General features: G+C 37.6%; 1 protein-coding gene and 1 non-coding gene across 4 annotated transcripts; one reads left to right on the forward strand and one right to left on the reverse strand.

Moving 5' to 3' along the window:
* Positions 1–4486: 4486 nt before the first annotated feature.
* On the forward strand, positions 4487–4604 carry LOC115958641. The gene has a single exon (XR_004084572.1). It is a non-coding gene; the product is annotated as a U5 spliceosomal RNA (small nuclear RNA).
* Positions 4605–7310: 2706 nt separating this feature from the next.
* On the reverse strand, positions 7311–14549 carry LOC115957797 (arginase 1, mitochondrial). Of its 3 annotated transcripts, XM_031076127.1 has the most exons (8): positions 14209–14405; positions 13567–13685; positions 12887–13029; positions 12562–12721; positions 12090–12223; positions 10936–11145; positions 9171–9281; positions 7311–7981 (listed from the first exon to the last, which is right to left on the reverse strand). In XM_031076127.1, exons 3-8 carry the CDS (start codon positions 13025–13027, stop codon positions 7718–7720), a joined length of 1020 nt encoding a protein of 339 aa, XP_030931987.1. In that variant the 5' UTR covers positions 13028–13029; positions 13567–13685; positions 14209–14405; the 3' UTR covers positions 7311–7717. The 3 variants fall into 3 exon arrangements, with proteins under 3 accessions (XP_030931987.1, XP_030931988.1, XP_030931986.1); XM_031076128.1 differs by lacking the exons at positions 13567–13685; positions 14209–14405 and adding an exon at positions 14475–14549; XM_031076126.1 differs by lacking the exon at positions 13567–13685.
* Between the last annotated feature and the right edge of the window lie 480 nt (positions 14550–15029).

The following is a 15029-nucleotide window of genomic DNA, read 5'->3' on the forward strand; positions in this document are numbered from 1 at the left end:
ACGGTATAGCCTCCACAAAGTGGATAGATCACCAAAACCGTGAGAATTATACAAGTCCATAAATTGGACGGTATAGCCTCCACAAAGTGGACGGATCACCAAAACGGTGAGTAGTTCTACAAGTCCATAAAGTGGACGGTACAGCCGCCACAAAGTGGACGGATCACCCAAAACGGTGAGTAATTTAATAAGTTCATTAATTGGACGGTATAGCCTCCACAAAGTGGACGGATCACCAAAACGATGAGAATTATACAAGTCCATAAATTGGACGGTATAGCCTCCACAAAGTGGACGGATCACCAAAACGGTGAGTAATTCTACAAGCCCATAAAGTGGACGGTACAGCCGCCACAAAGGGGACGGATCGCCCAAAACGTTTTGTAAATTATATACGTACATAAAGCGGACGGTGTAGCCGCCACAAAGTGGACGGATCACCCAAAACGGTGAGTAATTTATTAAGATCATTAATTGGACAGTATAACCACCACAAGGTGAACGGACCATCGCCTTGATAAAAAACTGCCCATAAAAGTGGACGGATAGTATATCGTATACGTCATAGACGGGTCCGATTAAAGGTGAGGAAAACTTTTTAAGTGGACGGATAAACAGAACAGTTTGTCCAAATTAACACTTAATATACAGGAAGACGGAGAGAAAATCCTTAAACGGATACAAATAATGAAGAAGCATATTATGAAAGAAAAACATTGTTCAGTACAAAAGCAAACTTAAAACAAACCGTTTACAAAGTACTAAAAATATATAAAAAGAGGACAGATCCTCCTCAACAATTACAAGGGGTTAATCAGCTTTCTTGGCGTCGGCAACAGGAACCTCATTCGGCATAGCGGACTCTCCGTCACCCTGAGCTGCTTCGTCTCCAAAGAGGTCCTCCGTATTTTCTGAGGCGACGGGCAGAGCAGACGTCTGATCTTGATCAGTGAGTGTTATCATGGACACGTCCAGATCTGGGTAGGCCTTTTTTACCTGACGGAGTGCATCGTCAAAACCTTGAAGGAACGATCCCCCAAGCTCTTTCAGCAAAGCCTTAGAGTCGCGATACTCTTTGACGGCGTCCTCCCTGGCCTGACGGAGCTTCTTCTTCAAATCCTTCACTTCATCATCCTTACCCTTCAAGGCCTTCCCAACTTCTTCCGTCCTCTGTTCAAGCTCTTTTCTGGTCTTCTCAGACAATTTGAATTTCTGCTCCATTGTGGACTTCCACTTGTGCAGTTGGCTAAGCTCCTCCTCTGTCTGCCTAGCTTTTGACCGAACACGTTCTAGAGCCGCTTCACGGTTGAGGCAACGGTCCATCAAGCCCTTCATCATAACCAAGGACTGAAATAAACAAAATTAAGAGGGGTTAAATATAAAACTAAGAGCGGACGGACATACACTGACGGATAAAAAGGTTACCTGTCCAACGACGAATAAACCCGTCTCCCCCATTGCCTCCGTCGAATGATTCCCCAGGTCCTCGTAGTCTTCTGCGGAAATTATCGACGAAAGCTTCTCCAAAGCAAACTTCGAGTCGTCACGGAGAAGGGGAGGGGGTTTCTCCTCGCTGACGGGTGGGGCTTGCATGAAGCCCTTACCAGATCCGTGTTTGGCTGGGGTGACGGCTTTAGAACCCTCAGCCATCAGGCCCACAACGGGTTCCAATGAAACCTTCGGCTGCTTGAACGGACGGTCAGACTTCGGCGGTTGCTTCCTCTTGGCCGACGACCCCGGCGCCTTGGGACCTACAACCTCACCCGTCTTCTTTTGCTCGACGGCCAGAGTTTTTATCATTGCCCTTCTCTTCGCGTCGTCCATTTCTGCAATACAGGACGGATGAGTATGTTCTCAAAATTAAAGGCTATTTTCAAGGGTAAAAGCTGACGGACTTACGTCTGTGTATTCTTTCGTCGTATGCAATGGCCTCGCGTGTAGGTTTTGGACCGTCACAATACCAGTGTATTGTTTTCGGATTCACTAACTTGGCCCAGGTCCTCTCTTCCGGCTTACTTTTTCTGCAAATCTTTTCAAGGAAGCTGAATTCTTCAAGGCTAACTTGCGGGCGCCGTCTACCTGCAGAGAGAGACGACTAAGACATACAAAAAAAATGGACGGATATGAAAAGCATTGCAAAATTAAGACGGGTGCATACACGATTGATTTATCACTGCCCAGGTTGTGTCAACGGGCAGATACTCCGTCTCCCCTGGACGATTCATCCATCTGTCACCCTCAAGGAAGAAGTAACGACTCTTCCAGTCTCTGTTTGAGTCTGGGGTCTCAAAGATCACCTTCAACAAGGGGCTCCGACTAGCAAAACTATACATTCCCCTTGATCCAGAAATCTCGTCTGGATGGTAACAGTGAAGAAATTCACGGACCGTCAGTCTCCTTTCTCCATTCGACATGGCACCATACAGAATCTCCATGGTTATGAAGACCCTCCAGGCGTTAGGGGATATCTGTGTGACGGACAACCCCAGATAGTGCAAGAGTTCTCTATAAAGTGTTGAGAGCGGGAACCGAAGTCCTGCCTTCAACGCCTGTTCGTATACTCCGACACCCTCAACCCCTTCATAGTAACACTTCTCCGACACATAGGGTAGACGGATGGAAACATAGTCTGGTATTTGAAAGTTGGTTCTGAAAGTATTGAAATGTCTCTCCCTGATGACGGATGTGAACCTATGCACTGTCCACTCTGGCAGCATGATGAACTGCCTTAGTCTATCAGCACCTACAACGGACTCCGGTTTCTGATTCCCGTCGTCATCAGAACCCTCTATTTCGACTATCTCCACATCCTCATTTGTTGAGGACGAAGAGGAGGCAAACAGACTCCTATCTTCGCCGGGGCTCTCTTGGTCTTTATGACCGGACGGGTATACATCTTCGTATTCCGCCCCGTCACAAACCACCGACTGGTTACTTGACGCACTAGACATTTCCTACAATTGACGATGAAACCTAAGACTAACGGGTTTGAAAACATTGACGGGTATAATAATCCTAACAACAATGCTTGGACGGAAATGTAACTTGATTATTGTATTAAAGTAAATACTTACCTCCCTTGGCAAAGGATGGGTGCCGGTTGTTGTAATCGGGGGATGCTCGTCCTCGACGGGGTGCTCTGACAAGGTTGACGGTTTCGCTCTGACAGACGATTTCTGGTTGAAAAATGTGTAAATGGGATTGAGGCGCCTTATATATATATAGAAGATGCACGGAAGACGAAGCGACGCTTCGATCCCATACAACGGCCAATCAGAGATTGACACGTGGCATGCTCAATAAATGCTGACAACCTGTCAGTACGCATCGACGGATTGTATCCTTCATGTAACCGTCAACTTGATGAATCTTCTTCTGACAGATTTATCTATCTGCAACCGTCATTACATCTTGCATGAATCCGTCGACCAATTTAAACATTGACATATCACGGAGTTCATTCCGTCATAAAAGGACCCGTCATACACCACGTTGGGATCGTCACCCCATTGATCCTTGGCCTAAAGCGGACGGACCATTGGGGTGAAGGGGGCAACTGGAGATGATAAAATGGTCTGATGGGCCGACCTTAATGGGCCGGACGGATTGAAACTGTTGGGCCCGTGTAAAGATGGTCCCACGCGCCTCGAAGGCCCATCGCTCACAGGTGCAGTAAGGGCCCATGATCCGAAATCTCTATTGCCTAGAAAAAGCCCTAAGATCCAATAAGGGAAATTGTATCAGAGTCCCACATTGGAAAGATCTGGAGGTCAAGAAGAAAAGCCAACTCTCTATTACTATAAAAGGAGTAACATTCACGCAAATCAAGGTACGAAAATTTGACCCTCTTTAACGCTCTAGAGGAAAAAGGACGAATTCTGACTTGACCTTCGGAGAGTGTTTGGCCGGCACCACACCGGTGCTCTCTAAAGGTCTTCTTCCGTTCGTTCTTGGTGTGCAGGTTCGCTTTGAGTCGCGAGTACGGTGTGACTCATTGGTGACAATTTTCAACGTCATCAATGGTCATTTGGATAGACTTTTCTTTCTATTAGCTGCTTTGACCATGCTTAATTTAGCTTTTATTTGTCGTGTGTGCCAAGCAGTACAAGGATATATCATTGGAGAAGCAAGAAGAACCGAGCGAAATGGAAGTTATACATGGAGGTGAAATATAGACTTACAATTCACTTGCTTTTTCTGGCTTCTCCAATGAGACCCTTGTACTTGCTCAGTAGTTGCTTAGCCTAGGAAATGGGCAATGTCCTCAATCTTCATTGATTCTTCTTTTCACTGGTCAGTTGTGTTTTTTGGGGGACTCAGAAGCACAAACTACATGTATGGCAATTGGCAATGTTTGTTTTTATGTAGCGTTATTTGGAGGTGCACTCTCAAACTGACATAGTTGTCCCACATCGATTACATTTGACAATGTTACGGCAGAAAGGTCTTATAAAAGGGGAATTCCTAAGTTAGTAAAAATTCACGCAGCCACGCGGTGAGCACAGAGCGAACTATTCTTTCGCCTTTTACTAAAGAATACCGTGTGCACGCCGCAAATAGTGGCATACGCCTATTTTTGGAGGAGTTTCTCCCTCGGAGAAGCTCCTAAAATCTAATTTAAAATTTTCATTTTGTCGCTCAATTTTTTATCTAGCGGCAACTGGTAATGAAGGAATGTGTGGGTTTATTATCGAATTGAAATACGTGTGTAGCGAGAAGCTTAATATTGAACTTAATTACATTCGTATGGAATCTAAATATTATATTTGAGCGACGAAAATCGAAGTTAAACGTGAGCAAGATCGGGAGGCGAAAGCCGATTTTATTGGTTACCAAAGCAGGAAAACAAAAATCGTAGTTGTTAAGATAATTTGTGTTAGGACTGAACCAAGCACTAATGTGGATTTTTTTAAGAGAAATGATATATGCTTACAACTATTTTAAGTGAGATGGGCAAATATTTTTTCTTTCTTTAATGTTAATTTTTTTTTTTTATATATTTTATTCAGCAAGTTCGTCACCACATTTAAGACCAAAATGTAAGTTTTTAATAAAATAAATAAAAAAAAATTTCAAAACATAAGAGTCAAAAACTCAAAATAAAGATATCCACCATTGTCCTTACGAGAATCAAAAATATGTTTTTGCCAAATAAATTTATGCGCTCATTACCTATATGGTCCTTACGAGAATGTAAACTTTATGGTGATAAACGTCTATTTACTAGGATAGGAATGGAGAAAGCAGAAAACATTTGATTCTATTTTCAATTATTACTGTATGATTTGCCCAAGTACCATTGTCGATTATCTATTGGGTGAGTGTGGCGCTGTGCGCTGTTGGTATTACTCATGTATATTAGCCGCACACACTTGGCAGAAACATAAATCAGAGACCTCTTTATCCAAGATAGTTATCTTGGTTGATAGGAAAACTAATCATTATTATCCTAACAACCAAACTGTTTCCTCTATGATTCCAATACTGTTGTCAAAAACACCTTCCCCCCAGGTTCTTGTAAGCCAATTTAAACCCAACTTGCATCTCTTTACCACCTTTTGAACATTGGTTACAAATTTGGACAAGCTAGTAAATCAGTAAATGTGAAAATCCGGCAGCAATATGGAGACATCCAGGGGATGAGAGTAATTAATTATACAAATATAGAGTGACTGAAAATGAAAACAAGTTTGAAGTGTTTTCAAATACTTGAGTTATGAATTACATGACAATTTGGTAATTAATGGAACATATAAAACCCAATGCTTTGTGTTGTCACATCAAACACCAAAAGTTTTTTCATTTCTCTTTCTTTCTTTTTTCACATTTGCTTCTCCTCTCTTTCCACCCGTTGCGGGTTCAGTGCTTCTTTCTTTATTTTTTCTTCCTTTCTTCACATCTATTGCTTCTTTCTTTCTTTCTCTTCTTTTTTCATCTCTTCACACTGATGCTTTTCTGGAAGCTTGCCAAGAGTTTGGATGATCCATTCCAACCACATTTTTCTTCTTCAGACAATGATCTATTCCTAATGGATGCTTGTCATCAAACATGATTGAACTTTTGGCAACTTTTTTTATATCCTATACATATTTGTGTTATGCTATGACTTGTACCATCTATAAGAACAAAAATAAACATCATTATTTTCCATGAAACCTTTTCCAGATAAGTTGTTGGGGCATATACAGCTGAAGTTCGCATCGGTTTCTACAAAGCTCAGTCCGTGGGTCCCACATAGAGGGGAGTATTTTGAGTTTTGAGAATAAAAACTCTAACCGGGTTGTAGTGCCAAACATGCCGGGTGTAATGTGGAGATTTTTAAGTAATGAGTTATTGAGTGATAAGTGATAGTATTTCCACCATCCAAACAAGGCCTAAGAAGTTCAAACACTTCAGAATTTCCGGTGTCTTATAAGAGTCAATAACGAACTAGCATGTTGCATGTGTGTTTTTCATGTCTCGAAAATAAGGTAGGGACAATAGCTTAAGTTGGTAAATGGTTGTCTTTCACATTGAAAATAGGCTAAAATGAACTGAACTGTATTGAAATTGATTAAATTGTATCGACGTTTCAACTTTTAGATATTATATATATAAGTATCAAAACACTCTTTTATTGAGAACTCCTTTATGTATTATAGTTTGAATGTGGTGAGATTGAGTATCTAGAGTTAGAGAATACTTTTTTGCTAAGTGTTAAATTATTATTTAGACAATTTTCACCGTGACAAATATCAACATGTCTTTGTCTAACTTTGACAAGGATATCTATAAACAAATCCATTTAATTTTCAAAATATTTTTTAGTATTTTAAAAGTTGTTATTTATTTTGAAAACTTAAGATAAATATAGAAAATATTTTAAAATAAATAAAATGAACCTAAACATATTATTTAATTATTTTTTTTATCCTCACCAAATCGTATCTAAGTTTTCAAGAATAGTTGTATTGCCTTTTCTCATGTCATGTTCGTGTGTTTTTTTTTTTGGAGGGGGGGGGGGGGGGGTGGTGGTGGTTTTAAGAGGAAATCACATGCTCCATTGCTAAGAATGTGGAAAATGATCAGGAATCATTTACCATATATGTAATATCATATGTTGATAAATACAAATATAGGCACTAACAGCAGTGGGAACTGGGAAGAGGGCTATATGAATTTAGGTTGTTCCCATGGAAAAGATTGGACATTGTCACTAAGTCAGAAGACTCTAAACTATATAGGTAAATATGACTAATATAGGTACGTTGCATTACATGAATAAAAGAACTACAAATAGTTCAGTAAAAGAAAGAATCAAGCAGAGGACCTTGGCGAAAAATTCATAAGTTTTTTTTTGTTACAACACCATAAGCAATTTAGTTAATGTTGTGATCAAAACATGGGAAGCATTAGTTCTAGTTCAACCTTCAACTCTAAAACAGAAACACAACATTGAACTAGATAATAGTTGTTTACTTATCTGTTTGGCAGGAGATTTAAGTACAACAATGTACCGACTGTAACAGTTGTAACATTATCATGACTAGTTTTTATATAAACCCAAATACATAAATCCTGAAAAAAAGTTTTCTCGGTAACTGACAAGAAGTATATTTCTAAGTCCATATCCTTTTACGAAACCAAAGGAAGAACTTATATTTGGTATGCTGGAAGCATTGATTATTGCTGGTACGTCAGCGAACAATTTGAAAATCTTGAAGGGAAGCCACAGGGTCTATAATTTTGATATCTTTGCAGTCAGTTCTCTCACCAGCTTCGCAGCTACCATTGCAGTCATACCATCAACAGTGTCGCGTTGTGGGTTGAACTCAACCACATCTGCAGCAACAACATTACCTTGGAGGTTGTGGAGGATGTTGAGAACATCACGAAAAGAGAGACCTCCTGGCTCAATGTGAGACACTCCAGGAGCAAAAGCCGGATCAAGACTATCCACATCTATTGAGATATACACGCCTTTTACACCCTCCCCAAGTTTCTGTCAAAGGACATTATAGATGATCAAAATGAAGTTTACAGATTCCACTACTACCATTTGCACCTGTTTGACCAAAATTATTATTCTATATTCTAAATTTGGTTTTAAGAAGTTAATCAGACACACACACAGAGCCAAGAAAACAGGGGGGGTGGGGGGAAGGGTGGATGTTAAGGGATAAATGGAAAGTCTAGCATGAGATTCTGTTTGAACATTTAAGTGGGGGAAGGGGAATTTGAACCTGAAAGTCTCATTGGAAAGACCAGGAAATGACCTTTGATCCAAAGGTCAGTGGCAGTTTAACATGAGATTTAGATTACTAATTTTTAGCATATATAATAATTGCATACAGATTATTTCAGTGTACACCATCCCATGTAAAATTCATTTCACCAATAATCAGAAATAGGCTAAAATATTATTTTGGTCCCTAAACATTAAAAAGTTCTTATTTCATTCCTAAACTTTGTCAAGAGTTTTTTTCAATAGTTTAGAGACAAAAATAAGGACGAAAAAGAACTTTTGTAATAGTTCAGCTGTTCAGGGATGAAAAAATATATTTTTTAAAGTTTAAGGACATAATTTGAAATATTTTCAATAGTTTAGGGATGAAAAAACAAACTTTTAGTAAAGTTTAGGGACCAAAATAATATTTTAGCCTCAGAAATATCTCCAATAGTATCAAAATTTAAACAGATCCAGGTATAATACAATTCAAAGGCTTTAGCAAGATTCAAGTAATGGACTTTATTGAGAGCGTAGTACTGTAGGACTTAATTGACTCACTTCAACCCATAATTGACTATATATTAGATAATGTCCTTGTTAGTGCAACTCATTACTCCATAGCTAAATTCAAACTGATTGGCCACATACACAGTACATGAAATTTATATGACTGTTACAAAGCAAATTTCCTGACTTATCTATAAAGAACATTTTTACAGTTTCACATCATAGAATATATTTTTTTTTTTTTTAATGTATTTCACAGATTAACAGGTTTTCTAATACTTGCAGAACTTAAATCTACTTCCACTAAAATGAATTTCCACGCATCTTAATACATATCTACATATTTGTGTATAAACATAGAGTGACTTGGATATACCTAGTTAAATGAGGAGCATAAAAGTTCAAGCAAAAACCAAAAGAATTAGGAGAATAGAAGACAGAAGAAGAGAGAGACCAGGTTTTCCAAAAATTCACGATCTCTTGAAAAGGTTCGCATTTCAAATTGCTCCACTCCAAATCTTTTGCCTTGTTCACGCCCTTCAGTTGTTATTGATCTAATACCAACCTGAAAAGTTGACATTTAAGTTCAATATTTAAAATCCAGACTCAGGTTTATCACTTACAATTAGCAAGTTTTGATGCAGAACCTATCAAAATATTAAAAACAGGGCTGGTTTAGTGAAGGGGATAAGAAAAGAAGAATTAAAGGTATGATAATAGAGTAAATTGCATGGGAAGGTCAATAAGTTATCTCCAGATATAGACATTTTTCACAGATGAATGGCATGAAAATTTCCCTAAAATCTTACAAATTTATTCAAATTCAACAGCCAAGGACACTAAATGATAATGTCAAAATGCCAAAAAAATAAAAGGAATATATGTTTCAGCAGATTGAAATCAAACAGTCACCAACCCAGATCAATATCGAATTTCAATCATTACTTTCTCTTGATGTTTCTGCTGCTGTATTAATTCAATGACGCTACATTGAAGCAACAAGAGGATTATGCCAGAATCAAAAGAATTATTTATAATGAGACAACATTTGTGGGCACTTTGGATTGGGGCCCTAAAAGCAGATTAGGCATGCTGCATCTCTCATACTGGTTGTCTCTCCACCTATTGCCAAAATTTATGTTTCATTATGAGCTTAGCAGCCAGATGGGAGGCCATTCCTTTTTTCTCCATCTCCCCACAATTTAAATGCCTTGTCACTGACATCCACAGGATGAATCTCCTTAGCTGATTGTTATAAGCCAGTACTTATCACTCAGCCAACAACAAATCAATAGTATGCACGCATAAGGTAATCAGGAATGTCAGTTAGAGGTTTCTAAATATGGGCCCATTTGTATCATTTATTGGTTTTCAATAACATTAAGGTTGTCTGGCACTGGGAATCTGCAGACCAGATTTTAATTTTTAGTCTCACTGAGGCAAAGGACTAATTATATTAGTCTTATTGATTAGTTCCTGTGTTTGGTTTGATTGACCCAACTTTCAGCTGTCAGATGCCAAAGCTTTTGACAAGGTCAATATCTGATCTATGGTATGCCAGATAGAAAATTAAGCATGAGATTTGACGTTTCAACTAGGACCAATTTTGTTATATGAATATTTGTTATTCCTAAAACTACAATGCATCTCAGATATTTTTAATAACAGGGTTCAGCAACTACTTTTAAAATAAAATTGTTGTGATTTTACGGCAATTTATAGCCTGATATGATTTGTGGTCTAGAGGAGGTATAGGGGTTAGTTATGTCAGTATATCTTATTATTGATCATTTCATGTGTTTGGACCAATTAACCTCTGCTCTCAAATCCATGGTTGAGGATTCACTATGGGTACTTTGAGCATACATAACGAGCAGAAAGATGTGTTAGAATACATTGAAAAGTCAAAGCGAGTATTCAAGATGGCTACCACAGTGGCAAAATTTTGTAGAACAGAACTCTTTAGAAGTGTAGCAATCAACCTAAAATTCTTATTGAGAAAAGCTTCAATGCGAAATTGAACTGAAGATGGGGGAGTCCAAGCCAAATGCGTTGAGGCACAAAATTTAAATTCATGAATCAATTTGTGAGGTGCAAGAAAGGTATGAAATTCAAAGGTCAGTATATCAAATTAGCCACTAAAATAATTATTTGGTCAATATAAGTTAACAGAAAATACAAGGCTGCATTTAATATCATAATACATTATAAAAGTCTACCTGCAAAAGCCGCCGAGCATAACCACCCTCCATAATACGGGCAAAAGAAGAAGCATGAGAATACTTATTTCCTTCAAAGGAATGATAGATATCTGGATGGGCATCAAGATGAAGAATATCTACAGGGCCCCCAAGCTTTTCAGAAACAGCTCTTACAACAGGATATGATATTGAGTGATCACCACCTAAAACTAATGGGCGTAACGGAGCCTGAAAGAGCATGGGTCTCATTAGGATCGAAATGACCACTTTAAACCAAAAGGTAGTTGGCAATAGACAATTATTGGATAGTAAAATCTCACACCAAATGCTCCAAGCATTTTCATAAAACAGACAATATCACTGAAGCTTTCAAGGGAACAGATCTCTTTGGTCAAAACAAGCATGTAAAACAAGCACCATACCAAACAGACTAGCTGACTTCAAATCTATCACATGTTAAAGGTGGCTGACTTTATTCCACTTGTTCAAGACACTGAGAAAAGGCAAAATCTTAAACACCCCCCCCCCCCCCAAATTTTTTGGGAAAGGTAAACACCTCTCACTAAGCCATACAGTACTGAACTTGTGTCCTCATTCTCCACTTCTTCTTTTAGTGATGTGGAGATGCCATTTGGTCCAACAACCATTGGAAGAGAAGCTAGAATTCTCGGCAAAACCACACCCTTGCCATTTTACTAAGCAATCTCATAGTGACAACCCAAAATTTGGGACCCTCCAAATGTTTAGCTTGATAATTTTTGACAATTAATCCAACACAGAAATAATCATACTGATGTTTCTTCTTGGAGTCAATAATTTTTATTTGACTAGAATTGCCAAGAAGCTCCAAAGATATAAAGTAAAAACAAGTCAATCTAGACAGCATCAAGTGAATGATAAGTATTGCACAAAACATTCAGCAAGTAAATAGAATTAACCCTAAGGAGGATATCAGTGATGACGAAGGAAAATTGCAAAAAGCTTTTAACAATAAGAACATCCAACATAACTAGCTAGGAAAAATATTTAATTAAACTAGAACAAAACAGGACAATGCTGCAGGGTTTAATTCAAAGATCTTACCAGAGGAAACCGCTCAGGTTGTAATTTAGAAATTCCAATATATAATGCCCATAATTTGAAATGGAAGCTTACAGAAAAGGACATCTCACCTCTTCCATAACTAGCTTGACAGAGTCACTTATGACATTCATCAATCTGTCATCATCCACAGCACAATCTCTAATTTCTTGGACAGGGACATCGCCAACATCAGTTAGCACCCGTGGGTCTTTTAATTCTTTCCCTGCATTTCCCAGCATCAATGTCAGTATGTCACAGTGCACACATATACTGCTAAATGTGACTGACTGATCAGGTATTATTAGTATCCATCAACACATCTTTGCAATGAAAATGTTCAGAACTCAAATTTATATGAGAGGTTAAGATCTGAATTTGATCCTACCATATAGAGACTATATGAGAACATGAATCAACAACGCAAAACACTAAAAATATTATTAGAGACGTCCATCAGCAATCAATTGAAGGCATATGCACCATGTAGACACAACTTATCCTACAATAGTTAAATGCTTAAGATTTCCAACCGTCAGTCCAGAGGCAAACTACTGTTCATACCTTCTTCAGTTGCTGAGTTTGTGCTACCACACCAGATAGCCTCTCTAATGCGTGGAGGTGCAAATGCAGGCCCCTGAAGAAATGATGAGTTATGTCCTAAAGGTACTCCAAGAAGAGATGCCGTTGCAACAGCACCCCCTAAAGCACGGACAAGCTCTCCCTAACAAAAACCAATAATAAGTTTTTCAGTATTGTGCCTTTTTGCAAAGCTCCGATTCAGATCATCTTATATCAAATTACTAGCACATAGAATTACTCAAGACAACAAACTAATAATGACTACAACAACATGATAAAAGTTTTCAAAACAAACATCAACATATACCTTAAGCTTTGCCCTCTCACGGATAAGTGTAAGGGAAGCATCAATAACACGATTTTGGCCCTTTTCTAGCAAATCAGTTGGGACATTTGCAGCATTTAGTTTGTGAAAGAAATGAATTCCTCTCCGCCCTAGGCTTGACATGTCTGTAAAACATTTATCAAGAACAAAACACACTTATTTTGCTACTAATTTACTCAAAGACCCATGCATATAGATGATAAAAGGCAAAGAAGTTGCTAAAACTGATAACAATTTGACAAACCTAAGTATAGTTTGAAGATAACATAAGATGTTAACTTATTTTAACTTCGTACCTGGTAAAGAATGTGACTTATATAACAAGCAACATAATGTCCACAAAAAATACAGGAGTCCCAAAATTTGTCACAAAGAACAATCTAGGTGGGACTATTTCTTTAATAGCATGTCATAGTAGCATAGTTGAACTACTAATACTAAGATATCCACATAGAAACACTTTCAAATCACTTGAATAGAAATATCACAGTTGAACCAAAAACTGAAAATGGATGATAAAAAGAAGTGGTTCATTTCTAAATCTTTTATCAGAACTGGCAGCAAGCACATTGAAGAGGAAAATTGTATTATGTAACCAAACAATCCAAATCCATCACAGTCACAGTTGCAAATATAAAGAGGACAATCTTAGTTACAAGAACCTTAAAAAGATATAAAGCCAACGAGCTCTCTAGCTCAACTGGCACCTCCTCGTCTTATAAGTTCTAAGCAAATGGTAAGGTCGTAGACGTATAAACCGATCGGATGCGTGTGTAACTTACTAATTAAAAAAAAAAAAAAAAAGATAAGTCTTGATGACAAGTCATGCTAACAGGGCATTATGGAACATCATAGTATCTCAGTTGGGCCAAGATTCAGCATATTCAACACAAAATGGTAACATCCCAAATTAAATTTTCAAATTTATAAACTATAGATAAAGTTACCTACCAACCCTCCTCTCTCAGACCTCGTGAAAGCGAGAGCCTTTTTGTATAAACTATAAAACCATTTAAAAAAAAAAAAATATATATATATATATATATATAAGTGATTAAAAATAATCATCTAACTGTTCATGTCATGGTACAAGTGAACAAATATTCCGTCCTTCCAAATTGACAACATAGTAAATCACGTCCATGTTACTCCTCGGACAAAATGATTACACCCCAATTCGAATTCTTGATTCTCTGTTTTTCACCACCCAAGATAATCCCCATCTTCAAATAAAATCATTATTTTTAAATTTAAAAACAAAACACAAAAACAAAAACTGAGGTGAGGAGTGATTGCATTCGTACCTTGAAGCTTGGAGGAGATGAAGATGAAGATGAATATGCAGAGAGAGAGAGAGAGTCCAAAACGAAAATGACTTGTAAAGTGGTGGGTGGCAATTGGGTACTGGAGTTGGATTTAAGAGGAAGAAAAAAGCATGCAGCTTTTTGCAGTGACTTCGAATTTAGGTAGAATTATAAATATAAAGCAACCCATAATATGAATATATATATACATATATATATAGTAATAGTACAAGCATGAATATAGATAATGGGGACAGTGAGCTTGCCTTGGGATTTGGCACTGGATGATGAAACGACGAGTTTGTCCTTTGGCTGATAATTTTACCTTGAAAGTTTGAAACCATTGTTCCAATCAGACCGTTTTTAATCTCGGCGGATTTTATGTTTCGATTTCTTTTATGTGCTTCAAATTACTTTTTTTACTTTTTTTTCTTAAAAATAGTTTGCATTTTGAATTTTATAGTACTGTTTCGATCACTCTTTAATTTAATAAACTAGTCATTAGTCTGAGCAATGCATGAAAAAATTCAATAAAATATAAATAAAATTTAGATATAATACCTTATATTATATGCAAAGTTTCCGATTAAGTGCAAAGTTGCAAACACATAACATTTTTTTTGTGCTATATTGGTTAATGAAAACAAATATTTAAATTTAATTAGAAAACTCAGTGTTACGCATAATAAAATATAAACCAGTTACTAACCTCTATAAAGTAGTAGGAATGTGGTGAATGTGATGGCAACAGTTACTGTCAGAGATAAAGAAAATTAATGACGAGAGATAATGTTAGGAGTTTCATTAGTGTGATTGCTTAC

This window comes from Quercus lobata, chromosome 8, assembly GCF_001633185.2.
Source record: "Quercus lobata isolate SW786 chromosome 8, ValleyOak3.0 Primary Assembly, whole genome shotgun sequence".
In the NCBI taxonomy this organism is placed as follows: Eukaryota; Viridiplantae; Streptophyta; class Magnoliopsida; order Fagales; family Fagaceae; genus Quercus; species Quercus lobata.

Bases quoted from the DNA above. Each gene is read 5' to 3' on its own strand.
- LOC115957797 (XM_031076128.1), bottom strand. From the start codon at position 13,027: ATGTCAAGCCTAGGGCGGAGAGGAATTCATTTCTTTCACAAACTAAAT. The intron at 12,722-12,886 runs GTATATGTTGAT...GGTTTTTGTTAG, and splicing joins GTGAGAGGGCAAAGCTTAAG to GGAGAGCTTGTCCGTGCTTT. The intron at 12,224-12,561 runs GTATGAACAGTA...TGGGAAATGCAG, and splicing joins AAACTCAGCAACTGAAGAAG to GGAAAGAATTAAAAGACCCA.